Raw genomic sequence first — 27,828 nt, 5'->3', positions numbered from 1 at the left:
GATACGGGTGGGAAAAAAACACAAATAAGAGATATTAAAAATATTCACCTGATTTGATTTCCACGTCCGGTAATTTTTCAAATGCGTTACATCCTCAGCGTGAGACTTGAACGCCTTCTTCCCATTAGATTTGTAGTTTATCGTTTTGAAACAAATTTCACAATAGGCGCTACCCGGAGTGTTTGGTTTTTTCAGCCAATCTCCCCATTTCTCACCAAGAGAGCCTCTTTCGTTGAGCCATTCCCATCGCCACTTGTTCTTAACACCACTTTCAAGTTCTTTGGTGTTATACCCCGGAGGTAAATACATAATTTTATCGGTTGTTTGGGTTTCGGAAAAAAGTTACTTCAACTTGTCCGCCATATGCTTTTGAGAGATATATTTTCGTAACGTTGATTTTAATTGGTTGACCGATTAACGTAAACCAATCAAAACGCGTGTTTGGAAACCGAGTCAGATTCCGATTTACTTCGAGTTATTCCGTGTTGTAAAATATTTCGTAGACATCGGAGACAAAGGAATCGTAAATTATCGGCAGATTTTGCCAGACTATTCTAATGAGGTGACGTCATGCTGTCTTCTGCACGGCGAAGGATCATTTGGCTCGTATCCGTACCAGATTCCTTTTGCAGGAGACATTTTATTTCGACTTGTAGCCGTTAAACTTCGGGTCCGATTAAAATCAAAGGTAGGGGTTACCCCCCCCCCCCAAAAAAATATCTCCTCGGATCTGGACGATTTGGAAAAACGACCTGACTGAAGATCGAATTTACGGAAATCCGTAATAATACGGAAAACTTTCACCCATGAAGAAGTTATGGCAATTTAAGCAAAATGTTCAATTATTGAAGTGTAAAAGGGGCCATACTTATGTCAAAATGCTTGATACAGTGGTCTGCTCTTATTTATAGGTTGGGGGTCATGTTGGTAAACAAGTATGCAAAATATAAAAGCAATATGTCAAAGGATATAGGAAATATGTTGGGTATTACGCAATGTTTAACATAGATTTATCAATAATATGCATATTCTAAGTATAAAAGGGGCAATATTCTGTCAAAATGCTTAATACAGTTGTCTGCTTTTGTTTAAAGGTTGGGGTCATGATGGTTAACAAGTATGCAAAATATGAAAGCAATATGTCAAGGGACATTGAAAATATTTGGGGTAGTACGCAAACTTTAACATTTGCTGCATATTCTAAGTGGAAAAGGGGCCATAATTATGAAAAAATGCTTGATAGAGTTGCCTGCTCTTGTTTATAGGTTGGGGTCATGTTGGTAAATAAGTATGCAAAATATGAAAGCAATATGTCAAGGGAAAATGAAAATAATTGGGGTAGAACGAAAACTTTAACATTTGCACGCTAACGGAAACGGAAACGCCGACGCCGGGGTGAGTAGGATAGCTCCACTATATATATTTTATATATAATAGTCGTGCTTAAAATAACAGCGAACGATTCGCTATTTAAGGCTAGATTAAAGGTTTTGCCCATGACAGGACACTTCCACTGTCTCCTGATTAACTAAACTGGGCTAAATGAATGTGCATTAAGTGTCGTCCAAGGTTAGCCTGTGCAGTCTGCACAGGCTAATTAGGGACAACACTTTCCACCTAGACAGTTTTTGTGTTCAGAAGAGACATGAACACTTCCACAGTCTCCTGAATGAGATACCCTTGTTGAATTAACTTAAGCTTTTAACTCAACTACGAATGGGATACGCTTGCTCACTTAACTAAAGAGTCCCCACATGCTTATCAGGGATAGGATTTTTTTGGTCAAATTTGGGGCCGTTATTTGGCCCCATTTCCAATCTAAAATAGAATTCTTTCCTAAATGACTGCCAACAATTCCCAATTAAAGGTGCAGAAAATGTGCTTTTGGAACAAAATACACGAAACTTTCCTTCATTTTGGTAATTTTTCGGACAGCCATTGGCACTTTTTACCTTCCATTGGGAAAGTGCCTTTCAGGGGAAGGTACAAATTGCTGGATATGCTTGTTAACCCTTTGCATGCTGGGAAATTTTTCGTCTGCTAAAATGTCGTCTGTTGAATTTCTAAAATTAGCATTTTCTTGGATTTTTTTCAAAGAATACTATCAGAATAGCAAACAGTTTGGATCCAGATGAGACACCACGTTCTGTGGCGTCTCATCTGGATCCAAACTGTTTGCAAAGGCCTTTAAAATTTGGTTCCCGCACTGAAAGGGTTAACTAGCTGTTAGTCACATTCAAGGGAATCTGATTAAGCATATATGGATCATTAGAGAAGAACAAAGTGTCTTGCACATCTGCACTTACACATGTAATAATGAGGACATTTTTGAAGTTTCAATTTTATTACTTGACAAATGGGAAAGTGGTTCATTTCATAAAACAATAATAGAGCTGTGCTCTGCAAAAACGGGGTTAAACGCATGTGAGTAAAGTGTCATCCCAGATTAGCCAGTGCAGTCTGCACAGGCTTATCAGGGACAACACTGTCCACCTACACTGAATTTTAGTTGAGAAGGGACTTCCCTTAATCGAAAAGAAAACATAAAATGTGAATGATTTGTCCCTGATTAGCTTGTGTGCACTGCACAGGCTAATCTGGGACAACACTTTACACACATGAATTAAGCCCTGTTTTCCCAGAGCAAGGTTTGTTTGCATACACTAGCCAAGTGGGTAATCTCAAAACATCAGTGTAATAAATTCACATTTACATTTTTTATAAAAAATACATAATAATAATTATGTATTACCATTTGTTAACTAACTTCATGTTTAAAGAAAACTCTGATTTATAAGTGACCCACTCACGTCAAAGTTGTTTTGCGCTGCGTAGTGTAAAGGTGTGGCCCCGTTCTGGTCTGAACTCGAGAACTCCGCCTTGTTGTCCAGCAGCAGTGATACGATCTTTGAATGACCTGATAATGGATTTCAAGACTATTTTGAAAGTAAAAAAACTCTAGGACAACTGGGCTTTATGTAGGTGCATAAAGTATTTTATCCTATTACCAGATGAAAATCGATAGTATAACAACGATCGTATAAACTTAAGCTTTATGCTATCGATATTTTTAGACCATGGTTTTCCGATCTCTATTTAAAGAACACTATATGGTTCAATGTGACGTCATAGCAAACAATAACGTTGAAGTGAACACTTCGGAGATAACTTGGGAAACCAGCGCTGTTTCTTTGAATTTTAAAGTATTTTTACTCTTTTTGAACGATAAACGACCACAATATAATAGGATAAATAGAATATTATGTGAGTGTCCGATAGAGATCAAGTTTATCATGCTCGGCTCAAAACTTTGTAGCGCTCAGCAAGCCTCGCGCTACATCTTTCTCAGCCTCGCATGATAAACTTGATCTCTATCCGACACTCACATAATATTCTCTATGTCTCAGATTAACCTATGCAGTTATGGAATTAACTAAGCAAAAATCCTGTTAATGCAAAGTGTCTCGTCCCTGATTAGCATGTGGGGTCTGCACAGACTAATCTGGAACAACACTTAACGCATATGCATTTAGCCCCATTTACCCATAGCTAGGCAATAGGTACAATAGTTGGTTTTACAATCTCAAACAGTGTTAGTTTTTTATTCTTTGTGGGGCTTATTGGGGTTTTTTAATTGCAAAGAATGAAAATGAGCTGTGCGAAAACCACGCTTATTTGGGAGTTCACTTTCAATTGGATTTTCCTTTAGAATAGACTTCCTTAAAACAAAAATTACAATTAAAGAGAAAAAAGTATCGTCCTTTGCAGACTGCACAGGCTAATCTGGGAGGACCCTTTATGCACATGAAAACCCGTGCAGTACTACACACATTATCAGGGGTGTGATTGAGCTGAAGTCTGAGGGGAGGAAAATTCTGTATACTGACTTTGACTAGGCGAATCACATGCATAACACAATTATAAACCTTAAAACAGACAATTAAATAGAAACCATCTTAAACTATAACCAAACAAATTCACCAAACACAAACAAGGGGCAATAACTCACCAAGTACAGCAGCCCAGTGTAGAGGGGTCCTGAACATGTTGTCCAGGGCAGAAACATTGCAGTTGTCAACAGCGACCTGAAAGCAATTTGTGTACCAATTGATGTAATCACAAAGTTGCCTTTTGATAGAAAAGTCCTACAGCTATTCCCATCAATTAAAATAGTATGGCGTTTAAAGATACACAATTCAATTAAGAATGAAAGGAATCTCTGATGGAAGAGTGCCAAATATCTGAGTCAATCTCTTAGGTATTAAAATCTAGAGCAAAAAAAGGATATTTGTTCATGTTAGTGTAAGATCGTTTGTTATTTCACGAGTGATCATAGAAAATATATTTCCACGAGTGGCGCTGCAACGAGTCAAAATATTATTTTTCTATGATCACGAGTGAAATTACAACCGATCTTACACTAACATGAACATATTTTCTGTTTCTTTTATGCCCCTTTTTCATGAAAATAAATAACAGCTGTTTCCCTTTCGCTGAAAAGTTACTCCTTCTCCTGTGGCGTGCCTCAATACAGTTAAAATCACAAAATGACGTTATTAGTGTGACGAAATGACGTCATTATACCAGCGAAATTCTCCAGTTAAACTCTTTTAAAATCTAAATAACAGTGAAAAAGCATAAAATAAAAAGAAAATATGTTGGATTCGGTGGAATGTAGATTTTAATTCACTCGTGATCATAGAAAAAATATGCATAATTATTTATGATAATTTAAAAATAGAAAAGGGAGTTCCGAAAATGTGTTCTTCTCACTGGTGAAAAGAACAATGTACTGTGAAACCATTATATATCGTCAGGCATTAATTTTCGTATATTTCGTCAGTCGACCGATTGACGAATTCAAGATCCTAACGAACAATTATGTCCCATATTTGAACAAATTAAGACTGAATTACCAAACGCATGAGGCACTAAAATTCAACGTAATTCACGCATATACCGGTATACTCCGTCTATACGTAATCAAGATAAATCCGGTTTTGACACAAATGGGTGTAGTTTACACAGTGTACTTAACTGACACGTGACATTGCTCTTAAACGCGAAAGCAGTACAGCTGTATAAACTGCGTTGACTTCGTTTAGGTAGAATTGTTATGATAAGCGCTAATTGTTAACAACTTTATTACCCATTGTTTGTATTGTGTTTTTCAGTGTTGTTGCAGAAGATTATACAGCCTCCACACACCGGATTAGATCCGGATCAAAGACAATAAACAAATTTTAAAGATGATGATGTATATTCTTACCGTATACACATTCTCCGCATTGATTACAAATAAATACAGAACATTTTGATTTGTGTTTGGTTGTTTGCGTTTAACTACAATACAGGTGTAAAAATTGCTTGTGCTTCGTTTATGGGCTATCGATCTTTTTAATCATTGATATCTTTTACAAGTTTTACGATACATGTTTCAAATAATTGTTACTTGTAGCAATTGAAAACGTAACAGGTAAAGAGAAATTAGCAATCACGATGATAAGTTCCATCCAAACGTAGGGAAATTGTTTTCAGAAATTCACTTTTATTTTTTCGCGATTTTCAGGAAATCCCCGGAAAGCACGTGTTTTGAATGACTGAGTATGACGCAATAAAACATTGCTTTGTATCCTATTGCATTCAATCCAATTTAAACTCACTCTTCTATTGGTTGTTACAATTAAATCTGAACTTTGCCCTATGAAACCGCCCTATGTCCCATAATGCACTGTTTGTCCGAAAATTATTGTACTTAAAGTGATCAAATATTTACGATTCAAAACTCTTGAAACTTTATTGAAAACTGACCAAAAAGTTTGCTAACACTAATTTTAACCAATAATCTTCGCACCTTCTCTAATTTGCGCCGATAAAGGTAATATTGTTATTAGTTTGGCCATGATAATAAATGAATAAGACCAATTGGCAACTGGCTTCACTGTTTCAAACCCGGGTTTCAAACACTCGTTAACGGTTATTCGGTCCCACTTATCCGCTTATCATAATAATGATACACTAATGGGGGCAAATTACTGATCACCTGATAACAAAAGACTAGTACATTGTATATTGACATGTGACCAACAGGCCCCACTTCCTGCAAGTGACTCTCGAGTGTCCTTCCTCTTTCCCCACTATGATTTTTCGCATCCGCGATATATTTCGGACAAACAAATCGGATATTGACTGAAGCATTTTTTTTTCAAAGTCAGGAATTGGCGAATTTAAGTGCTGACGAAAACGACATTTTTATAAAAAAAAAACGAAATTTCGTGCTGGCGAAAATAAATGATTTCACAGTATTTATTTTCACTGCTTTTATTTTACTATAGAAATGTCATATTTTATCATTAGGTATAAAAGAAAAGATGTTATTCTGATTGGATAATTTGATCACATGACCTGTTGTTTTTTATCTTTATATCAACCCACAAAAAAAATATTCAAAAAGTTGCCAAATAACATCAATATTTTTCTAAAATTGCATAGATGTTGCTTATAATTTGTCATTGGTGATCATATCACATTAATTTTCATTTATTATTATTATTCTATTATATTTGCAATTATCAAGCTGACTGTAACAAATTAACTCATAATTTGAAGCAATCATAAAAAAAAATTCAATAAAGCCATGTTGTTTTTTTTTACCCTTTCAAAATGTTGCATCTGTGGCATAGTGACATCTGTTTAAGCCAGTCAAAAATTATCATTTATTTATTCTTTGTTTATTGGTCATGGTGTCAACAATGGCTGTTGTTGGTTGCTGAATACAGTGAGTTGTTTAACATTGCTGAGACATGTTGAAATCAGGACAAGTGGACAGTACTTTGGTCACTTAATGCAGGTAGATGTTTAAAACAAGTGAGCCATGTCCTGGAAGACTAGGCTTCAAGCATGTGCGTAATGTGTTGCTTCAGATTAGGCGGAAAGTGTCGTACCTGTGCTGGACCCAGTTTGGGCAGATGTATTAAGTCAAGTTTTCCTAGAACAAGGTTTAAAAGGTTGTAAGCTTAGGTTGGTACTGTACTCACCAGTGCCTTAACGACGGCCTCGTTACCATCGGCAACCACTAAATGCAGGGCAGTTCTTCCCTCATAATCCTGCCAGTTTATAACACTCGGGGTTGTGTCCTGCGAAATAAAGAATAAGAAAACTAGTATGAGGTTTGATCTGGGAAAACTCGTTCAATAGAAACAACTTCAATAAATTGAAGTAACTTGTATAAATATGCAAAATTGTCACTCTGAGAAAACAGGGCTTAATGCATGTGGGTAAAGTGCCATCCCAGAATAGCCTGTGCAGTCCGCACAGGCTTATCATGGGACGACACTTTCTGATGTTATGGAATTCTGTGTTTTTTAAGTCCAGTCCAGGCAGAAAGTGTTGTCCCTGATTAGTCTGTGCAGACTGAGCACGCTAATCTGGGATGAAACTTTACACAATGTGCTAAAAACATGTAGTTTTATTTCAAAGCCATTCTACTTGATAATACTCATAACAGAAATGTGTGTTGTTTTTTTGAATATATTTATATGACAAGTTGACTTTAGCCTTAAATCATGACTTTTGTTTTATTTTACCATATTTGGAATTTAACTAAGTCTGACTCTTTTGAATTTGTGTCACAGACATATTTGCATATTAAAAACCAAATTGGAGGAACTTAAGTTTGAATGACTAAACATAACCCAACCAAATAATGCCATTTTTTATTTTTACCTCATGTACATAAGCAGAAAACACTGTTTCCTCTGACTTACAAATACCATCTTTTAACAACTTTCAATGACAGTTAACAAAATGAGCCACAGTTACCAAAATGAACCACAGTTACCAACAACAGCTCCGCAATCGGAAAACTAGTGACCCCTATTTCAATAGGGGTCATCTACTGTCTAAGGCCATGTTAAGGTAGCGCACCCGTAATGGGCACCTTTCCAAATATAATCTAATGTATTATTTTCTTAATCAGCATCGTTTCACTGAACTACATGCACATTTTTAGGTAGGCTTTCCATGCTTTTTAAAAACATATACTGATTTTTTCAAAACCACCCCCACGTTCGGCTTTTTCCAGTTTATTTGCACCCCTGGGGTATATGAAGTTCCATTATTCATCCAGATTTCCAAACATGGGCATGCAGTTGGTGTGTACAGATGCAGTAAAGGTGTTTAAAGTTTAATCAAGATGAAATAAGTATTCTTTTACAGACATTTATTTTTTATAACTTGTTATCTATGGAAGAGCGCCATGAAATGTAAGTGGTTTCAGCCAAGTAGAAATTGGGTTGGTTAAAAACAAAGTGTCATAAAATTCAAAATAGTATCATTTAAGTAATATTTTGAACTTAGTTTTTATAGATACACTATATACAGCAAAAATACCAAGAAATAGACAGATTTACCGTTTACTTTTTTAAATAAAATTAAAATGCAACATGCATGATTCGTATTTTCAGCAGTAAATCACCCAATTTAGCCATAATGTTGTTTTAATTTTAAAAATTGAAGAATGTGCATAAAAATTGCAACATATTTAACTATAAACATAGCTTATATGCTATTTTAAATCAAATTTCGTTATAAAACAAATAAAACGCTTCGCAAAAAGTATGCTATGTCGAAGGATTCGAACCTGCGCGGGAAGATTTCAAAAGATTTCTAGTCTATCACCTTAACCACTCGGCCACAACAACTTCACATTCGTGCGTGCTTAAATTGGATATCCATAAGTACACAGGTAAAGGTAAAAAGGCTCTTCGATCTTATAAGAAATCCCGGGAAATCATTACGGGTGCGCTACCTTAAGTATTAAGCCAATCGTTCAATTCGTTGACAAGTTATTGACTGGAAACCAACTGGTCTACCGATAGACAAGACCGACGACAGACAGACCGACAGACATCCAGCACAGCAATGTAACCCCTCTTCTTTGAAGGGCGGCATAAAAATGAGCAACAATTTCCAAAATGAACCACTGTAACAAAAATGAGCCACAATTACCAAAATGAGCCATAGCTCCAAAATGAGGCACAGATACCAAAATGAGCCACTTTAACAAAAATGAGCCACAGTTACCAAAATAACCCACAGTTCCAAAATGAGCCACATATACCAAAATGAGCTACAGTAACAAAAAATGAGCAACAGTTACCAAAAATGAGCAACAGTTAACAAAATAACCCAGTTACCAAAATGAGCCACAGTTACCAAAACAAGCAACAGTAACCAAAAATTAGCCACATTTAACAAAATAACCCTCAGTTACCTATATAAGCCAAAGATACAAAATGAGCCACAGTAACCAAAAATTAGAAACAGTTACCAAAATGAGCCACAACTACCAAAATGAGCCACAACTACCAAAATGAGCCAATGTTACCAAAAATAAGCCACAGTAACCAAAATGAGCTACAGTTACGAAATTAATAACAGTTACCAAAATGAGCCTGACGCAGTTGACAGCCTCCGCATCTCGACTACTGGCTGCCCAGTGGAGTGGCGTTTTTCCCTCAATGTCAGGGATGCCTATGTTCGAGTCCTGAGATGAAAAAGAGAAAACACTGAGCTTTTATCAGAGTATAAAAAATTAAAATTGTTACACATATATACATTTTTTGACCACACATACATATTAGAAAAATGGTTAGAGCTTAAGTTCTGCAACATTATCAAGAGTGTTTTACAGATCTTATATTACAAATGGATAACACTCCTATTGTTGAAAAAACATAATTCATACATTGATTATCAAAAAACATTAGCCTGCCCTCTGTTCAAAATCCTTAATATCCTAAACATCATGTACATGTACTTTGAATGAAATTGCTTAACCAAGTATTTTCATCAAAATTTTCATTTAAAATTGGACGTGCCCTGAACATGACTGCGTATACAACAAACCATTGTTCGGGTATAATGTTTATCTTTCATGCAGTGATTTTTTTTGCCAGAAATTACAGCCGATATTCGGCTGCTTCCCAATTGCAAAAAATGACGTTTTTTCCCAAAAATTTGATTAAAATTTCCCAAAAAAAGACAAAATTTTCCCAATAAAGCCAATAAGATTACAATGTAATTTAGCAATAATTTCGAACGAGTGCCGATCGAGTTGCTGAGTCGTCGCCGAACAACAACTGACTTACGTATTTTTCGCGAATTTAGCCGAATACGATTTTACGTTGCTATCCACATCTCTCTCTATATTGCGGAGGATACCGACGATAGTCGATGTATCCCGATTGTAAACGCCTGTTTTTACACACGCCCAAGATGGCGGCAGGCAGACGAGAAATTTGCGATGCGCGTCGAAAATGATAAATAACATTCAAATTAACAACGGATATCATATGGTTATTACGGAATAATTTAATGCGTGTGTCAATTAACGCAAAATATAACGTTTGAGATAAAAACAACAAATATTTATTACAAATCTTCACAGTAAATGTGCATCACGGAAATCAGTGTTGGGATATTGGAGTTAGTCTACCATTACTCACAAAGTTAATGCATTTAAGATGAGTATCGTTCGAAAATGGAAAGAGACAAACATGATATGATTTATATGTTAGTGGATCTGTGTAAAATCAGATTCATATGCATATTCTGCTTTATTATGTTTGTCACGCTTTACAGTTTACTGAAATAGCATTGAAGTGCAAGATGTTGAAAGGTAAAGAAATGAAATAAATTATTTTAACTCCATATAATACATCATTAACATAGCAAGACCACTAAAGCGTGTTTTTTTTATAAATATGTGTTAATGTTTTCACCATATCATATTTAATTTAAAAGAATACTGAATTAAATTCTTACTGTTAAAGAGGTTATGATTAAATGATATATTTAAGAATCTATATAGATTATGGCAAGTTCAATATGAATGTGGAAGGATATTAACTTAACATTGTCTTCATTGTAAGAACACATTAAATTAGTACTTTATAATATAAAAATGCTGTCAAACATACTTTAATAATTTTAATTCTGTTCTTATAATCATATTTATAATGTTTCCCAATTTCATGGTTTATCGCGCTATTTTTCCCAATTTCATGGTTTATCACGCTAATTTTCCCAATCCAAAAGGCACAGGCTGTAAGAAAAAAAAGCAAAAAAAATCACTGTCATGTTCAATAACTATATTTTCTGATAAGCCAAAAACAAGTATAAATTCTACCCTCTTTTAATTAACTTTACCTAATATTCTCACATTATCAACCGTACAAGATAAAACTAATCCTATAGGCTTCACAATTATAAACACTTTACTATTCAGATACGCACTTTGACGCATTTGTAGTCCCTTAGAATATATAAATGGGCCGTGCTCTGTTAAAAAGGGGTTTAATGCATGTGCATAAAGTGTCGTCCCAGATTGCTGACTGCACAAGCTAATCTGGGACAACACTTTACGCACATGCATTAAACCCCCTTTTCACAGAGTGCTGTTCAATTTACTTTAAGATCTTTCTGACAAGATTTACATTTCAAAGCTTTCATTTCCAGCTCTTAGATACTTATGAGCATCACACAACATTATAACTAAACAGACTGCCAGTTACTCGCAGGCTGTTCTGGTTTTATGCTGATTGAACAAATCTAATTTCACTTTGCTTCTAAGCGGGAAAGCGTTTAAAAAAACGTGCTGACATAGGTTGCCTAGTGTTTCTCACAAACCTGCTTGATCAGCATTTTCACGTGTTCTAAATTCCCATACGATGCAGCCCAGTGTAATGCTGTCCTCTGAAAAAATACAAACAAAATGCAACTGAGCCATTCTTTTTAATTGTATATTCAAAGGTACAATCTACGTTAGAGCCAGATAGAAGATGTTATGTCCAGTGCTCCAGCTAGGAAATGAAAAGGGCAGGGTGCTATTTTGTCCAAAGAGAACTGTTATGCACAAGGTCATATTATCCATATGGCATATTTTCAATACCACATAAGTTATATATTTCAATCAAAATAAGCCTTGTTCTGGGAAAACAGTGCTTAATGCATGGGAGTAGTGTTACACAGACTTATCATGGATGGCATTTTCAGCTTACACTGAATTTTCTTTAGTAACATACTTCCTTCAAATAAAACAAGAGATTTGTTTGTCAGACATACAATGCCCCCTAATGCGCCGCTTTGATTTAATTTGTACTTTGACCTTAAAGGATGACCTTGACCTTTCACCACTCAAAATGTGCAGCTCCATGAGAAACACATGCATGCCAAATATCAAGTTGCTAGGTTCAATATTGCAAAAGTTATGAAGAAGGTTAAAGTTTTGTTTAAAGTTTTGGAACACACGGACACATACGATGACAGACAGGCCAAAAACAATATACCCCCGATCTTTCAATCCGGGGGCATAAAAATTGATGAAAGCAAAAAGTGTTATCCCTGATTATTAGCCTGTGTGAACTGGTGCAACACTTTACGCACATGCATTAAGCCTCCTTTTATCAGAATGAGGCTCAAATGGAACAGTGGCCTTTTTTTTCATCTAATATTGAAGCATACAAAATTCATCAGAGCCACAGATAAGATGTACAATTATATTTATTTTCAATAAATGTTGAATACTTGGAGTCAAATGACTCGGTGCATGAAAAAGCGCAGGGGTCAGAATAAGATTTCGTGGGTCAAATGTTTGATATATACCTAATATTACGCTACACAATTGTTCCAAGAGTTTGTATCACTCGAGCAGCTTGTGTGATGACGTATCACATGAGAGGCGGAGCCTCGAGTGTGATGCGATTTAGCACAAGCCACGAGAGTGATACAAACTCTTGGAACAATTGTCTAGCTTAATATTCCTTTTATTATATGCAACAACTAACGAAAAACAGTTAACAATTGTATTTTTAACTTTAACAAAACTGACAAAACAATGACTAATGGTTAAACGGTACGCCATAGTTTATTTAAGACGCATATGAATACAGTTTATGTAAATTAACGTGTTAACATTCGAACCAGGAAAACACATGTTTCCGACACGCTGACCTTAATGCCATCATTAATCTAATGTTTATAACAATTAAGTTGACAACTTAACATTTTAATCCGATGTTTATAACAAAAACGTTGAAACGATATGCAATTCCACTTCTATTTTCCATGTCTTTATCGAAACTTAGTTTAAACCACACTATGTTATTGTATTCCTATCGAAATATACATTTATGCATGATAAACAAACACTCGAAAATACGTTTTGAATTCGTTCTAAGTTTTTGACAAATAGTTTACTGTTTAAAAGAACACGTCCGACATGTCCTTAAATTCCAGAGAGTTTAGATAAAACCATTGTGTTTCGTCGCAGAAATGACGTCACACGATGTACCATGTAATATATTTCGTAATACATGTATTAAATATTTCTATTTTCAGTGCGCGTAATGTGATGTCATTAAATGGGTCGAAGTAGTCCGGCTAGTATGGTAATACGGAATTGGAAACAGCAAGTAGCGTAATACGGCATTTTTTATTTCAACGATTGATACAACCTGTATTTTGTAAAAAGCATTAAACAGGTATATAGTAAAAATAGTTATCGTTTAGCATACTAGTAAATTCTCTACAAATGTATTTTAGTATACATGTTAGTGAAATACTATGCAATTTTACACAATTTGTATCATAATATAATATCTTATTGATGTAGCTTTCCAATAGCATTTGCACATAAATGATGCAAAAAAGTAACTTAAGTAAGTAGCAGGAGGCTTAAGTGGGTAAATTACAAAATGCTTGTACAAATCAGAATTTTGCTTCAATTGAAACCCTATTTTAGAATTATAATTCTTTTTAAACAAGGGACAAAATTGTCACAAAACCAGGTTTTCATTGTGCAAAAAAATCTGATAAAGGCAGAAAACTCAAACTGAACTTTTGAAATGAACAAACAAAATTAATAATAACAAGGGACAAAATTGTCACAAAACCAGGTTTTCATTGTGAAAAAAAAATCTGATAAAGGGAGAAAACTCAAACTGAACTTTTGAAATGAACAAACAAAATTAACCCCCTTTGTAAGTTTGTTTTTAAAAAAAATCTATTTTTAGTCGTGGCGACCTTGACATTGGAGATATTGACATGATTCTATCGTGCGACACACCGTCCCATGATGGTGAACAAATGTGCCAAATGATTTTAAAATCTCACAATGAATGACATAGTTATGGCCAGGACAAGCTCATTTATGGCCAATTTGACCTTTGAACTCAGAGTGTGACCTTGACCTTGGAGATATCGACGTAATTATTTCGCGCGACACACCGTCCAATGATGGTGAACAAATGTGCCAAATGATTTTAAAATCTGACAATGAACGACATAGTTATGGCCCGGACAAGCTTGTTCCGCCCGCCCCCCCCCCCCGCCAGCCCGCCAGCCAGCCCGCCCGCATTCGCCAATCTAATAACCAGTTTTTTCCTTCGGAAAACCTGGTTAAAAATCTATTTTTAGTCGTGGCGACCTTGACATTGGAGATATTGACGTGATTCTTTCGTGCGACACACCGTCCCATGATGGTGAACAAATGTGCCAAATGATTTTAAAATCTCACAATGAATGACATAGTTATGGCCAGGACAAGCTCATTTATGGCCATTTTTGACTTTTGAACTCAAAGTGTGACCTTGACCTTGGAGATATCGACGTAATTATTTCGCGCGACACACCGTCCAATGATGGTGAACAAATGTGCCAAATGATTTTAAAATCTGACAATGAACGACATAGTTATGGCCCGGACAAGCTTGTTCCGCCCGCCCGCCAGCCAGCCCGCCAGCCAGCCCGCCCGCATTCGCCAATCTAATAACCAGTTTTTTCCTTCGGAAAACCTGGTTAATAAAACATTGAACATTGTACGCATTGTGTTTAGCATTATACATTTTGGTATTAGTATCAATTAATCTGCAGTTTTTATCAATATTAATTAACCATGTGAGAAAGAGTGTTGGAAAAAACAAAGTTATCAGGGAAAACAAATTACCCTAAACTACCTGTCAACCAACAAAGGACAAGAAATCATGTTTCCTTGTAAAATTTAAACTGAAATTTTACATTATTGTTAACTAAGACAATCTAATGCCGTACCTTGTTTCTATCCTGATCATCAATCTCCCCCGGCGACAGCTGCCGTAGCAACAGAGTCATGCACTTGGGTGACTTGTGTCTTGTACACAGGTGTACAGCGGTCTGGCCTTCGTTATCCTTCATATGGCAGTCAGCACCCTTCGATAGAAGCAGCTTAATCAGGCGAACATTACCCTGTAACAAAAAGCAGCTTTATTAAACAACCATTACCCTGTTACAACTTATATGACTCATTGTCAAATATGGCTCAGTCAAATACGGCTCGGGGTCAAATATAGCTCAGGGTTAAATATACCCAGGGTCAAATATGGCTCAAGGTCAAATATGACAGCTGTTGTAGCAACAAAGTCATAAACTTTGGTGACTTGTGTCTCAGAATCAGAAGATGGTTAAGAATCAAAAATGGCTCATGGTCAAATATGGCTCAGGGTGAAAAGAAAAGCTCAAGATCAAATATGGCTCATGGTCAAATATAGCTCGGGGTAAAATATAGCTAAGAGTTAAATATGGCTCAGGGTCAAATATAGCACAGGTTCAAATAAAGCTCAGGGCCTAATATGGATCAGGGTAAAATATAGCTCAGGGGTCAAATACTTTCAAATCATAATTATTTGTGGGACATAATTTTTTTATAAATTCATGGGTTGACCTTTGGATGAATTTAACACAAACATATAAGAAAACCACAACACGCAATCCTTTTTTGTTGTTTCTGAACTGAGATTAAAAAAAAGTTTATCTGTCCCCAAAAGTCATTTTTGATAACGGTGAGCCACTCTGTGTGCTGACCAGGACAGAGCTGTCCTTCCCCCCTTATTCTTTATTTTAGTCTGCGCCCAGCCCTCAGAAGTATAGCTCAAAATCAAATATGGCTCAGGGTAAAATATGGCTCAGGGTAAAATATAGCTCAGTTTCTAATATGGCTCAAATATGGCTCAGGGTCAATTATAGCTCAGGGTCAAACATAGCTCATGGTCAAATATAGCTCAGTGGCAAATAAAGCTCAGGGGCAAATACAGGTCAGGGGCAAATATTTGTAAAGGGCAAATAGAGTTCAGGGTCAAACCTTGTGTGCTGCCCAGTGCAGGGCGGTCCTTCCCCCTTTGTCCTTCATGTTGGTCTGCGCCCCAGCCTTCAGCAGTAGTTCGGCACACTCCAGTCGGTCAGCCAGCACACAGAACATCAGGGGTGTTCGGCCGAACTGGTCCCCGGCGTCCAGTAGGCCAGTTCCAATGTTGGCTTAATGAAACACACACCAGAAATCAGCAAAATGTTTTTGCCCGATTCAGAAAAGTAGTAGTACAGCGCCATTAGGGAAAAATAACCATGAACATACTGACATATTGAAATATGGCGTTGCGCAATCATCAGCATGGAAAAAAAATGGTCTTACAATTGCTAGGTATTTAAATGCAAAAACACATCAAAATATTATTGAACATGCCTTTTTGCTGAAATGTTCAGTTTCAGTGCTCATGTATTTTGTCACTTGCTGATTATGTGCTTTTGGAACGAAACTGATGCTACTTTTTTGGTAAATTTTAATTTTTTGCCTTTTGATGAGATTATACTATGTCTTTACTTGAGATAGATTTATCCCTACAATGCTGAAATAAAGCTATATTTATACCAAAGGTGTTAATTTCGAGGCACTTATGATGGTGGGTGAAAAGAAAAGCTTCATAAATGCATTATAAATAGCCTATGCATGCTTGTAAAATATTTGAGTTTTTCTTCAAGTAGTGACCTTAACAAACATACTGTACTTTACCGTGTATTACACAAAGTTTTAATATTTTGATTATAATAACAGTTATCCCTTCAGCAATACTGATCAATTTTTCAGTGACTTGATCAATTGATTTCGCAATAATCAAATGGTTGTCAATTTGAAGTCTGATTTACCTGGTACCAGTTTTCTTTATCAGATTACAAAAGTAGTTGTGCATTACATGGTTGAGCCTAATACCGGCACTTGGTAAAGTACATCATTTTGTATCGGAAAAGCACTTAAATTATACGCAACCAAAACTTCATTACATAAAGTGTTTGTATTTACATAGTATCATACCTTACAATAAGTGCTAGTAAATTTTGACTGGCATGTATGGATTGCTGAAAACCTGTACTTCCTACTCCTGCCCTTAAGCACGGTACATAAAAAGTCAACCTGCAGCATACAATTAAGCCTTGTGCTGGGAAAACATTAACAAGGCTCAATGCATGTGTGTAAAGTGTTGTTAAAGATTGGCCTGTGCAGTTTGCAATAAGTGAAAAAAAACACTTCTATTTGAAAATCCAGTTAAGTGTTGTCTCTGACAAGCCTGAGCAGACTGCAAAAGGTTAACTGGGACAACACTTTAAGAACATGCAATTATCCCAGTATTTCCCGAAACAAGGCCAGATTGTCTCATTTTTGACCATCCTCATGGTCTAGTGGTAACGGCTTTCAAACAAACATTTTAATAACTTACCCGTTATGACTCTTGCAAGCCAGGCCTTGTCACCATTCACAGCAGCCGCATGTATCTGTGTGACGCCCTCAAGCTTCTGTGACTGGGACTGGTCGAAAGGCCCCTCCCTTGGGCTGGCAACCTAAACAACACGAAAATTCGTTGAATTGATATCCCCGCCAATATGCTTCTGGACACAAAAGTGTTATATTTGACACTCAAAAAAGCATTATTTCAAGATACAAAGGGCCATAACTCCTTTATTATTTAATGGTGTACAATGCCATTTGGCGTGTATCATCCTCTTATCCATATATATACTCATACCAAGTTTCAATGAAATCCGCCAAAGCACTTCCAAGATATGGTTCCAGACACAAAAATGCATTTTTCCAAGATACAAAGGGCCATAACTCTGTTATTAACAGATGGTGTATAATGCCATTAGGCCTGCATCATCCTCTTTTCCCTATATATACTCATACTAAGTTTCATTGAAATCCGCAAAAGCACTTCCAAGATATGGCTCTGGACACAAAAGTGCCGGACGAAGGAAGGACAGACGGAAGGACGGACAGACGGACAGAACGACGGACGGACGGAACGACGGACAACACCAAAACAATATCCCTCTGCCTATGGCGGGGGATAATTAATGGAATAGTCCTTAAATGAGAAATATGGACTTAAGCATGTGGGTAAAGTATACAGACTTTACATTTGAATAATTGCATAAAGCAGAGCAGTCTTTATACACATCATTCTTAAATATTGTTAACAAATATATAAGCCAAGCTCTGGGAAAACCTAGCTTAATGCATGTGGGTAAAGTATCGACCCAAATAAGCCTGAGCAGTCCGCACAGACTAATCAAGGTGACACTTTCTGCTGAGACTGGATTTTTGTTAAGAACAGACATCCTTTAAAAGAACATTACAATAAGGCAGATAGTGTCGTGACGTCCCAGATAAGCATGTGCGACTGCACATAATAACCTGGAAGGACACTTTGCGCACATGCATTTATCCCCATTTTCCCAGGGTGCTGCAAAAAAGCAGGCAAAAGTATAATTGCATAAACTTCTATTCCTAATACCGGTAAATGCTTTATTGAATCGCTAACTGCTAAAACACTCAATATAAAACATTTTATATAAATATTTGACAGAAATGGTTGCTTAAATAAAAAAATATATAAAAATATAATTAGTCTAATTATTAATGTTTCTTTTTAAACTGTTTTCATAATAATATACCATCATTTTGACTCTTATACCCTGTTTCCAAGGGGTGAGGGGCATCAGAGAAAAAGTTTGCCAATAGGTCTCATGTATGTTATTTTATAAATTTCATTCCATTTATTTTGATTATTTTTCCTGTAGTTTGAACCAGAACAAGTGCCACTCCATATAGAATATTCACAAAAAGAACATGTATCTAAAGCAAAAGTACATTTCCCTGCTATAAAAATCTAGACCATTCGCTCACTGGTCAGTGTGACCTTGTACATTTAATTTGTTCTTTCACATGTATTTGTTCACGACCTGTTAAATTCTTTATTAACATTTCTTATTCATCAAAGTCAAGAGCCTACTAGGATTTTAAGTTGCAAATTGAAAAACCTCCAGTGAGTTAACCTGAAATATTGATAACATGTAATCAAAGTATGAAATAATTTAAAATATCAAGTAAAAAGTACTTCCAGTAAATTTCCAGTGAGTTTAGCTGAATATTTAACTAAACAAAGTATTGAAGCATTATAAGTATCATGTCAAAAAATGTTTATTACTGGTGTATCATCAGACACTGTTGATTCCATAGCTGGTGAAGTAACACCCGGGGAGTCCCTGGTACTGCTCTAAAACAAAGAAAGAACATTGACATTATACATTTTACAATTGTTCTAATATTATTAAAATGGAGTGATTAAAATTGCCTGATGTTACAAAAGGTGCTTTTAGGACTCATTTCATTTGAAGATATAGATGTGTTTCTTTGTATAATTTGATTTGTTGTCTCTGTGTTACAATACAGGCACCGCGTACTTAATCAAAAACGCCTGTCCGCGGTGTTCACTTTTCCCGATGGGTGACATTCCCCGGGGGACGGACACGCTACTAACAGCGGTGTTTGGCGAACACCCAAAATCGCCGCCATTGCACGCTATCGTTAATGGGAACACCCGTGATAACCGCAATGACTTTCTTAAAGTGTCTAGAACCCGTGTTTCTTATCCATAAATGTTAAATAAGCACATGCACTATTAATTATTATGTTGGTCAGTACAAAAGGCATTTAGAAAACTTTTCTCATTTTCTTCATAAATCCGCTGATACCAGCTGGAGCATACACCACTGTAGAACATAGTGTTAGAGTATTATTAAATATAACACACTAGAAGCACTGAAAAAATCATCATTTTTTGTAAGAAAAAATGTGAAGATTTCATTAGAACTTGTTCATGTATCACTGAAGTATATGCTATTTTAATTGTGCATATTGTTCCAAACCTAATATAGAATGTTAATATAAGGAATTATTTTTTTTCATAGCCCCACCCACTTCTGACGGTGAAATGTCCTTAACCAGAGAATTGTGTCAAGTTTATTTAACAGTCCATGTCTAATTTTCAGTCTTTGCTTTCTCAAATAACTTCATAATGTTTACCAATACATTTGGCAATGTATGATATCACTGCTTTGAATGCATAAACTCTCATTTAAGGTTCATGTAAAGTCCCAAAATGACCCCATATAGATGAAATTTTAAAATATAAAAATGATCAGTTATACCCAAAATAAGTTAATGAAATTTACATATGGTTGCAATAATCACATTTTTATTCCATATATGTACACAATTAAAAAAAAACACTCACAAATGGTAGTAATAATGTAATTATTATCAAAAATATTGCAAGGTATGGTAAATTCTCAATTTCATTAAAAAAACACAAATGCACCAAATAAAAACACCAACAGTATATGCAAGTTATATGTAAGGTACTCCGAGCATTGAATTGCGTCAATACAGCCCCACAAAGACACTATGCGTATTTCAAAATGAACATGTCAATGCCATGAGTCGCTATTTATAGATTTTGGAAAAATACTAACTTTCTGCGCGCATAGCATGCGATCAATAAGAGTTATGATCTTATAAAATAAAATTAATGAAAATATATCATTTTCATAATATCTCCATAACAATGACACTTACTTGAAACGCACTATTTGAAAAGAATCTTGATATAATTGACTCTCCTCCAGATTTAATTTCATCGGTCGTCCATCTTGGTCAGAAATGTGTATTGATTCGTATTTGCGAATTTGTTAAATATTGCTTATATTAAATATTTACTTTATAACATAACTTGAAATTACCTCATAAACAAATTATACAAATTTTATAACAAACGGATCATGAGTAATTTATCAATGATCGATTTTGAAACGAAATATTTTTCGAATATACTTCCGGCAAATAATGGCTTCCTGAACAAGTAAACATGGCAAGACAATAAGAAATGCACTTTTTCATCGATGACAAGGTTTTTATAGAAATGTAAGTGTTCAGTTGGTTTAATATGTGCGTGTGCCCAACATTTGTATAATTCATTTTTCCGATCCCACAAATATTATGCCTAGATCGTTAATTGAAATATTGTTATGTCGACTTCCTTGAAACCGGATGTTTTATGCCCCACATGTTTAACTAACGTGTATGGAGTTCGAGATGTGACATAAACATGTTGTAATTTGTTTTAAGGTAGCCAATTAGTCGTCTTTCCGAGTCCTATATATTTCAAATGAACAAACAAAGTGTTTTCCCTTTTGGTAATATAGTTTATTTTTTGTAATTGTGTCATTTTGTGACTATAATGAGTACTGTATTGCGAGTAAATAAGTAATTTTGAAAATGAAGGTTCACTGGTAAGTCCACCATACTTAAAGTAGTTCCCAATTATTGTGTTAACTTTTGACATTTTTTTTATGTTTTTCTTTTCCTTATTTTAGGATTGTTGGTGTGTGTTGTGTGGACTTTTCATTTGTAGTACCTAACATTAAGTGTACACAATATTTTGACCAAAGGAATTTGTTCAATTTAACTCCGTTTGTTATTTTGATAATTTCATGCATGCGCTGTATATTTCTTCAAAAGCAACATTTTGCATATTTTTTTTTATTAGCATTTTCTTATATGTTCTACAAGTGTTTACGAGGCTATTGACTTATAAATTGAATTTATTGCCATAATATTTATTGAAGTATTTCTATGTGAAGAATACGCCTTTTTACACTTTACATGAACCTTAAGTACATAAAAACAAGCAAATACAGGATTTGTTGTCATACAATATCATAAACAGTGAATGTATCATAAGCAGTGAATGAATTCGAAAGACAAGTAAAATTGCAACCAAAGATGGGCCTCACTCTGTGGAATGTTAGGTTTTAAAATGTCTAAACAAATTGTGTGTAGTAATACTAGTTATGAAAAAAAACACTCGCCATTTTCTTTATTCAGAAAGAGTTGAATCTGTATGGTTGCGTCGAAGAAACCACTTCTGGCTTTTATTAGACGAAATAAATAATTGTGAATAATAAGCCACAACTGTAAACACTATTGAGTTGAATGAAACATAAGCGTAAACATTATATTATATCAATTCTTATCTGAGTATTGTTTTGGCAACTTTTCAATCCACCATATTGAAGATGTAACCAAGGCCGCTTCAAGAGGTACGCTTTGATTGGTCGATTGAAATACCCGAGATTGCTTTTGACGAATGCTATTGGACAATGACAAGAATTCGAACAAAAGATAAAATAATGGCGGAAAGAAAAAGAAATAAAGAACAGATTATATTTACACCCACCAAAGGCAGAGTGATGTGCATAGTCTGACCCATAGGCGCTCGATGTCAATGACGATTTTGTGTAATTTATTAATCTATTTATTTTTTAGTTACCCGTTGTTTATTATATTGCATACACATACTAAATTAATAAAAATCTTCCGACAAAACGTCTTTTAAAAATAAAGATAGTTTGACTATGTACAGTAGATATTGAATATCTATACATACAAAGTCGAACTATCTTTTTTTAAGAAGACGTTTTGTCGGAGGATTTTTATTAATTTAGTATGTGCATGCATTATAATAAACAACGGTTAACTGAAAAATAAATACATTAAAAAAACATTGTTATTAACATCGAGCGCCTATTGTCTGACCGTCAGTCTGTCTGTTTGTCTTTCCATATATCACAAACTGTTCAGGACTCTATCTCAGAAACTATATTAGGTATCAAAATGAATTTGCATGGGTGTATAAATATCTATGATGAGAAAGGCCATGCACACGAGCCACAACCAAACCCAGCAAACAATCTATATGGGACCCATATGGGTCCCATGTGGGCACCTATATGGGCCCCATGTGGGCTGCCAACATGGGACCCAGATGGGAAGTGCAACCGGGCTCCACATGGGTCCCATCTGGGCTGCCCCATGAAAGTATATGGGGCAGCCCAGATAGGACCCATGTGGAGCCCGGTTGCACTACCCATCTGGGTCCCATGTTGGCAGCCCACATGGGGCCCATATAGGTGCCCACATGGGACCCATATAGGTCCAACATGGGCATCCCTTTTACTCAATATGGGCTACATACAGGCAGCCCTTTTACTCAATATGGGCTACATAAGAGTAGCCCTTTTTCTCAATATGGGCTACATACGGGCAGTATTGTTCTAAATATGGGCTACAAACTGGTAGCATTGTATTCAATATGGGTACACAGAGCCTGTAAAATTGTGGACAACACATTAATGGAAATTCAGGTTATGTTAGAAATAATATGTAGGTTGCAAACATGAAATACTGTGTTCAAATTGAACATCAGACAAAAGATTCTTGTACATGTACTTCCAATTTCATTTTTTTAAATGTTTTATCTATTTCTTCTTGCTGGAACAGAGCGATATCAAAATGTTCAAGAGCTAAATATCATTATCCTGCAAGCAATACAAGGTTTTTGTTAAAAGACTTAAAAATTTATTAAAGTACTCTCAACTTTTATTCACATAAATTATTACACACATATACATGGATACATACATACATAGCAGGAGGATCCCACGTTAACTATTCTACCAGAGAATTCTAAAATAATATGGTGATTCCTAACTTTTTGAATGTAACATCAGCAAAAATATTTTACATGAAGTTGCTAACGAAAACATGTTTCTATCTAATGTTCTATCCGCATGGAGTAATGTTACTCATAATCTATAAACCCAAACCAACAGTAAAACTATTTCATGGAACAATAAAGACTTCAAGCAATAAGACGTTTTTCTATAACATTATATATGTTGACCAGTTATACAACTATAGAATTAAGGACTTCTATTATTTTGATATTTAATATATAATACATATACAGAATACCTTCAAGTATTTTCCTGATGTACTACACATTACTCAAAAGCATACCCATGCATATTAAATCTTTAACCAATACAAATAACACACCATGTACTCAAAGAACATTTGTAGAAAACATCAGAGCTCCAGATAAGGGCCGTACAGACGTAAATACGGCCTTTTCATGAAGGCTTACGCATTTATTTTTATGAACTGGACGTACAATTACGACTTTAATATCCCTTTTACGCATTTACGAAAAAAATCTGGCCGTACTGATACGTCGGTGTCAGCGCGGCATATTTGTTGGTCTCTAACCTAACGGCCTCTTTCATTAATTTAAATTACCGAAAAGTTGTAGACTGGGTTCCAGTATTATTATCTATTCTGTGGCGTGATTTCCGGTAACTTGTAAGCCCGTCAAAAACAATATGTCTGCGAGCATGGAAGGCCGGCTTAACCGAAAGCGGTTCAAATAAACACTTTGTTGTCATATAATGGCTACATACGGTCGTCTAACCATTCTGACATTCAATCTGTAAGCCCAGTTGAAGTGTTTGCTTGAGCGTTTAACTGTAATAGTTGGCAAAGTCTATGCCAACTTTGACAGTTGACTGCTTAAGCAATGATTCTTTTGAGATGAGACAGTGACATTGGTGTTCATTTACTTAGCTTACAAGTTGGCTTGTGTTTTCTTGTCAAGCAAAATAAAGTTATAGTATTTAGTCATGAGTTTTAATGTGTAGTTGTATTTGCATCATAATTCAGAATGGAAAACCTAATAAAGTAACTGTTTAAGAAGCAAAATATATTTATTATAATTGCTGCAAATGTTTCTGTAAAGTAAGGTATACACCCATCAATATCCAAGAACACGGGTAGTACAGTACTACCTGTATTTTTGGATATGGTAGTACAGGTACTAATTGATTTTCAGCGTTACTCCTTTTCTTTCTGTCAGTGGCAATACCGTTACTAATTTCACAAATCCTTATCTAGAGCTTTGAAACATACTTGCAAGACTAAACAAAATATTTTATAAACTAGAAATTAAAAACCCTGCAAAAAAATCCAAAACTCAAATAAATGGCAAATCCTTTTTCGAGAACAAGTCCATATTATTATCTTTGATATCTTCATACATTCTAGTGTTTTTCGTAATTGCACATGATATATATATATATATGTCTTTTAAAACCTTCAAAAACTGGAATGCTGTTTCTTCTTTTGCAAAGGAATATATACCATTTCATTTCCAGATAAAAAAAATTGTATGCTTTCTTAGAAGATGAGCCTTAAAGGAATGGTTTAGGATCAATGAAGAAAGAACTGTCAATTACATTGACAACATTGCTTAATATATTTGATAAAAAAGCTTGAACTATGCAGCAGTCCTAGAAAAGATGGATCGTAGCTTCATCACCAAGATGCTCTTCAAACTCATCCATTTGCTCAAATGTTCCAATTGGAAGACTGATGTTCTCTGGCAGTTGCATTGGCTTGTCATCAGTAGCTGACCTAGCCAAGAGCCGCTGCAGCATCCGCTTCATTTCCCTGTTCTCGTCTCTGATTGTTTCCAACACCGTTAAAATCTGTGTAACTGCATCTGAAGACAGAGTAAAAAAGAACTGTACCTAAAATTATGTTGACAATAATATAAATCACAGCTGGGTCTTATATAATTATATCGGATGTGTGCCGATATAACGGCGGTGGGCCCGATTTGTCCCAACAGCTGTTGTACGGCTAGGGCTGATTATAGCAACTTGCACCTATATGCCCGTCAACGTCAATTTGTTTCTTTTATTAGTAGAAGTATGTATTATTATAGATCACTAAATGACTGTGTATTTTATTTATTTTTTCAGTTGGATTATCTGTTTACATCATTTATTTATGTAATTAACTATCATTTAATAAGCAGTAATTCCAAAAATGAAATTATTTTAAGTTAAAGTTTCAAGCACAAAAATTAGTTACTTTGTCCTATAAACTGGGAAGGCTCTTCAGCTGGACTTAATGGGAGTGACCGGCCTCTGTCATGCACTGCTGGACATTCCTTGTAAAGACGATGTTGGCAAACCAGGTGGTGGTGAATATTTTATTTTCTGAAATAAATTTGTACAATAAACATTACGAAATTAATTATTTCCTAATACACAGACTTCTTAAATATTCTGCAAATATGTGTTTAAATAATCATTAAAATTTGTCCACAGGCAGACAACCTTGGCTTGCGTGCAAGTAATCAAAGACCTATAAAAGACATTATATTATAATATACGTTTCAATTAATATTATCAATGTATGAGATATGCAAGATTCTCATGCATTAGCATGATTACTAATTTAGTGTTTCATTTTGTCAGACATGCGCCTGTCTGCTATAAATAGTTTGTATTGAATTTTAGGCAGAATCAAGTTGAATTAAGCAGTTTAACTAAGAGATTGATCTATGGCGATAAACGAACGTTACGACTTACGTCGCGAAAATACATGACAAAGGCAAAGCGATGAAGAAATCTAATAATATGCAATTTAAATTATTAAACACACAGGCATTCATTGAAGTAACAGATAAATAAATAATGCGTGATCAGCAATATATATCTGATTTCAAAAGAAATATATAATTACGTGTATAATATCACAATTTAACAACTTACCGTTTCGAGTGTTTTTGTTTTGAATGTTTTCGCGAGGCGGAATTAACATCTGCGCATGCGCATATTATTTAAATACTTTATTTTTCTGCGCGATTATTCAAATTGAAATTATCTCTTGAAAATAACTTCATATTAATCATAGTAGCTATATACATTATTTAAAACAAAGCCATATCAAAAACAGAATTTTCAAAAAAAATGTGCGCCCGATAGCTGATTTTGTCCTTTGTTGGGCGGCCCAAATGGGACCCGTATGGGACCCATATGGGCTGCATATTATTTGCTTATGCATTCATTTTATATTTTTGGGTAAAATATTAGCAGTTGAGATTAAGTTTGTCATACATATGTTTTAAGAAATTAGTTTTTAATCAAATAAAAGTTTATATCTTTTTCCTGATAGCGCAATAATATGGGACCTATATGGGACCCTTAAGGGCATTCCCATATGGGCTAACCCATATAGGTCCCAAATGACTCCCATTTGGGCTTACCCATATGGGTTTGCCCAGAAACAGCCCGGTAGCTGATTTTGTCCTTTGTTGGGCGGCCCAAATGGGACCCATATGGGACCTATATGGACTGCATATTATTTGCTTATCCATTGATTTTCTATTTTTGGGTAAAATATTAGCAGCTTAGATCAAGTTAGTCCAGCATAAGTTTTAAGAAATGAGTTTTTAATCAAATAAATTCAAGTTTACATCTTTTTCATGATAGCGCAATAATATGGGACCTATATGGGACCCTTATCGCCATTCCCACATGGGCAGGCCTATATAGCTCCCAAATGACTCCCATATGGGACCCGTATGGGACCCATATGGGCCGCATATTATTTGCTTATGCATTGATTTTCTATTTTTGGGTAGAATATTAGCAGTTTAGATCAAGTTAGTCCTACATACGTTTTAAGAAATGAGTTTTTAATCAAAGAAATACAAGTTTACATATTTTTCCCGATAGCGCAATAATATGGGACCTATATGGGACCCTTGTGGGCATTCCCATATGGGCTAGCCCATATTGGACCCAAATGACTCCCATATGGGCTTACCCATATGGGTTTGCCCAGAAACAGCCCATATGGGACCCATATGTGCATGTTTGCTGGGAACACTGTCTTAAATAAGAGTTATTTTTCCTTCGTTTTTATTTGGTATGATT

At 35.3% G+C, this 27,828-nt stretch overlaps 3 protein-coding genes and 1 long non-coding RNA gene across 8 annotated transcripts in view; 2 read left to right on the top strand and 2 right to left on the bottom strand.

Moving 5' to 3' along the window:
* LOC127847622 (inversin-like) overlaps positions 1 to 22,297 on the bottom strand; it is a 113,073-nt gene extending 90,776 nt beyond the window's left edge. For all 4 annotated transcript variants that reach the window (XM_052379653.1, XM_052379651.1, XM_052379650.1 and 1 more), the window contains exons 1-10: positions 22,075 to 22,297; positions 19,353 to 19,421; positions 17,586 to 17,706; positions 16,178 to 16,350; positions 15,112 to 15,285; positions 11,692 to 11,757; positions 9,446 to 9,547; positions 7,038 to 7,136; positions 4,010 to 4,085; positions 2,811 to 2,917 (exon numbers count right to left, since the gene is read on the bottom strand). In XM_052379653.1, coding sequence (XP_052235613.1) covers positions 2,811 to 2,917; positions 4,010 to 4,085; positions 7,038 to 7,136; positions 9,446 to 9,547; positions 11,692 to 11,757; positions 15,112 to 15,285; positions 16,178 to 16,350; positions 17,586 to 17,706; positions 19,353 to 19,421; positions 22,075 to 22,077 — 990 coding nt within the window. In that variant the 5' untranslated portion in view covers positions 22,078 to 22,297. The remainder of the gene's footprint in view (positions 1 to 2,810; positions 2,918 to 4,009; positions 4,086 to 7,037; positions 7,137 to 9,445; positions 9,548 to 11,691; positions 11,758 to 15,111; positions 15,286 to 16,177; positions 16,351 to 17,585; positions 17,707 to 19,352; positions 19,422 to 22,074) is intronic.
* Positions 1 to 27,828, top strand: part of LOC127847629 (transcription intermediary factor 1-alpha-like) — a 194,382-nt gene that overhangs the window by 19,892 nt on the left and 146,662 nt on the right. The window lies entirely within an intron of this gene.
* Positions 1 to 27,828, top strand: part of LOC127847627 (uncharacterized) — a 113,845-nt gene that overhangs the window by 19,886 nt on the left and 66,131 nt on the right. The window lies entirely within an intron of this gene.
* On the bottom strand, positions 23,633 to 26,736 carry LOC127847635 (uncharacterized). The gene is made up of 3 exons (XR_008034089.1): positions 26,662 to 26,736; positions 25,976 to 26,103; positions 23,633 to 25,601 (listed from the first exon to the last, which is right to left on the bottom strand). It is a non-coding gene; the product is annotated as an uncharacterized LOC127847635 (long non-coding RNA).

This window comes from Dreissena polymorpha, chromosome 10 (assembly GCF_020536995.1).
Source record: "Dreissena polymorpha isolate Duluth1 chromosome 10, UMN_Dpol_1.0, whole genome shotgun sequence".
NCBI classification, from domain to species: Eukaryota; Metazoa; Mollusca; class Bivalvia; order Myida; family Dreissenidae; genus Dreissena; species Dreissena polymorpha.
Note: the sequence above shows the minus strand (reverse complement) of the source record. Positions and strands in the feature narration are given on the sequence as shown.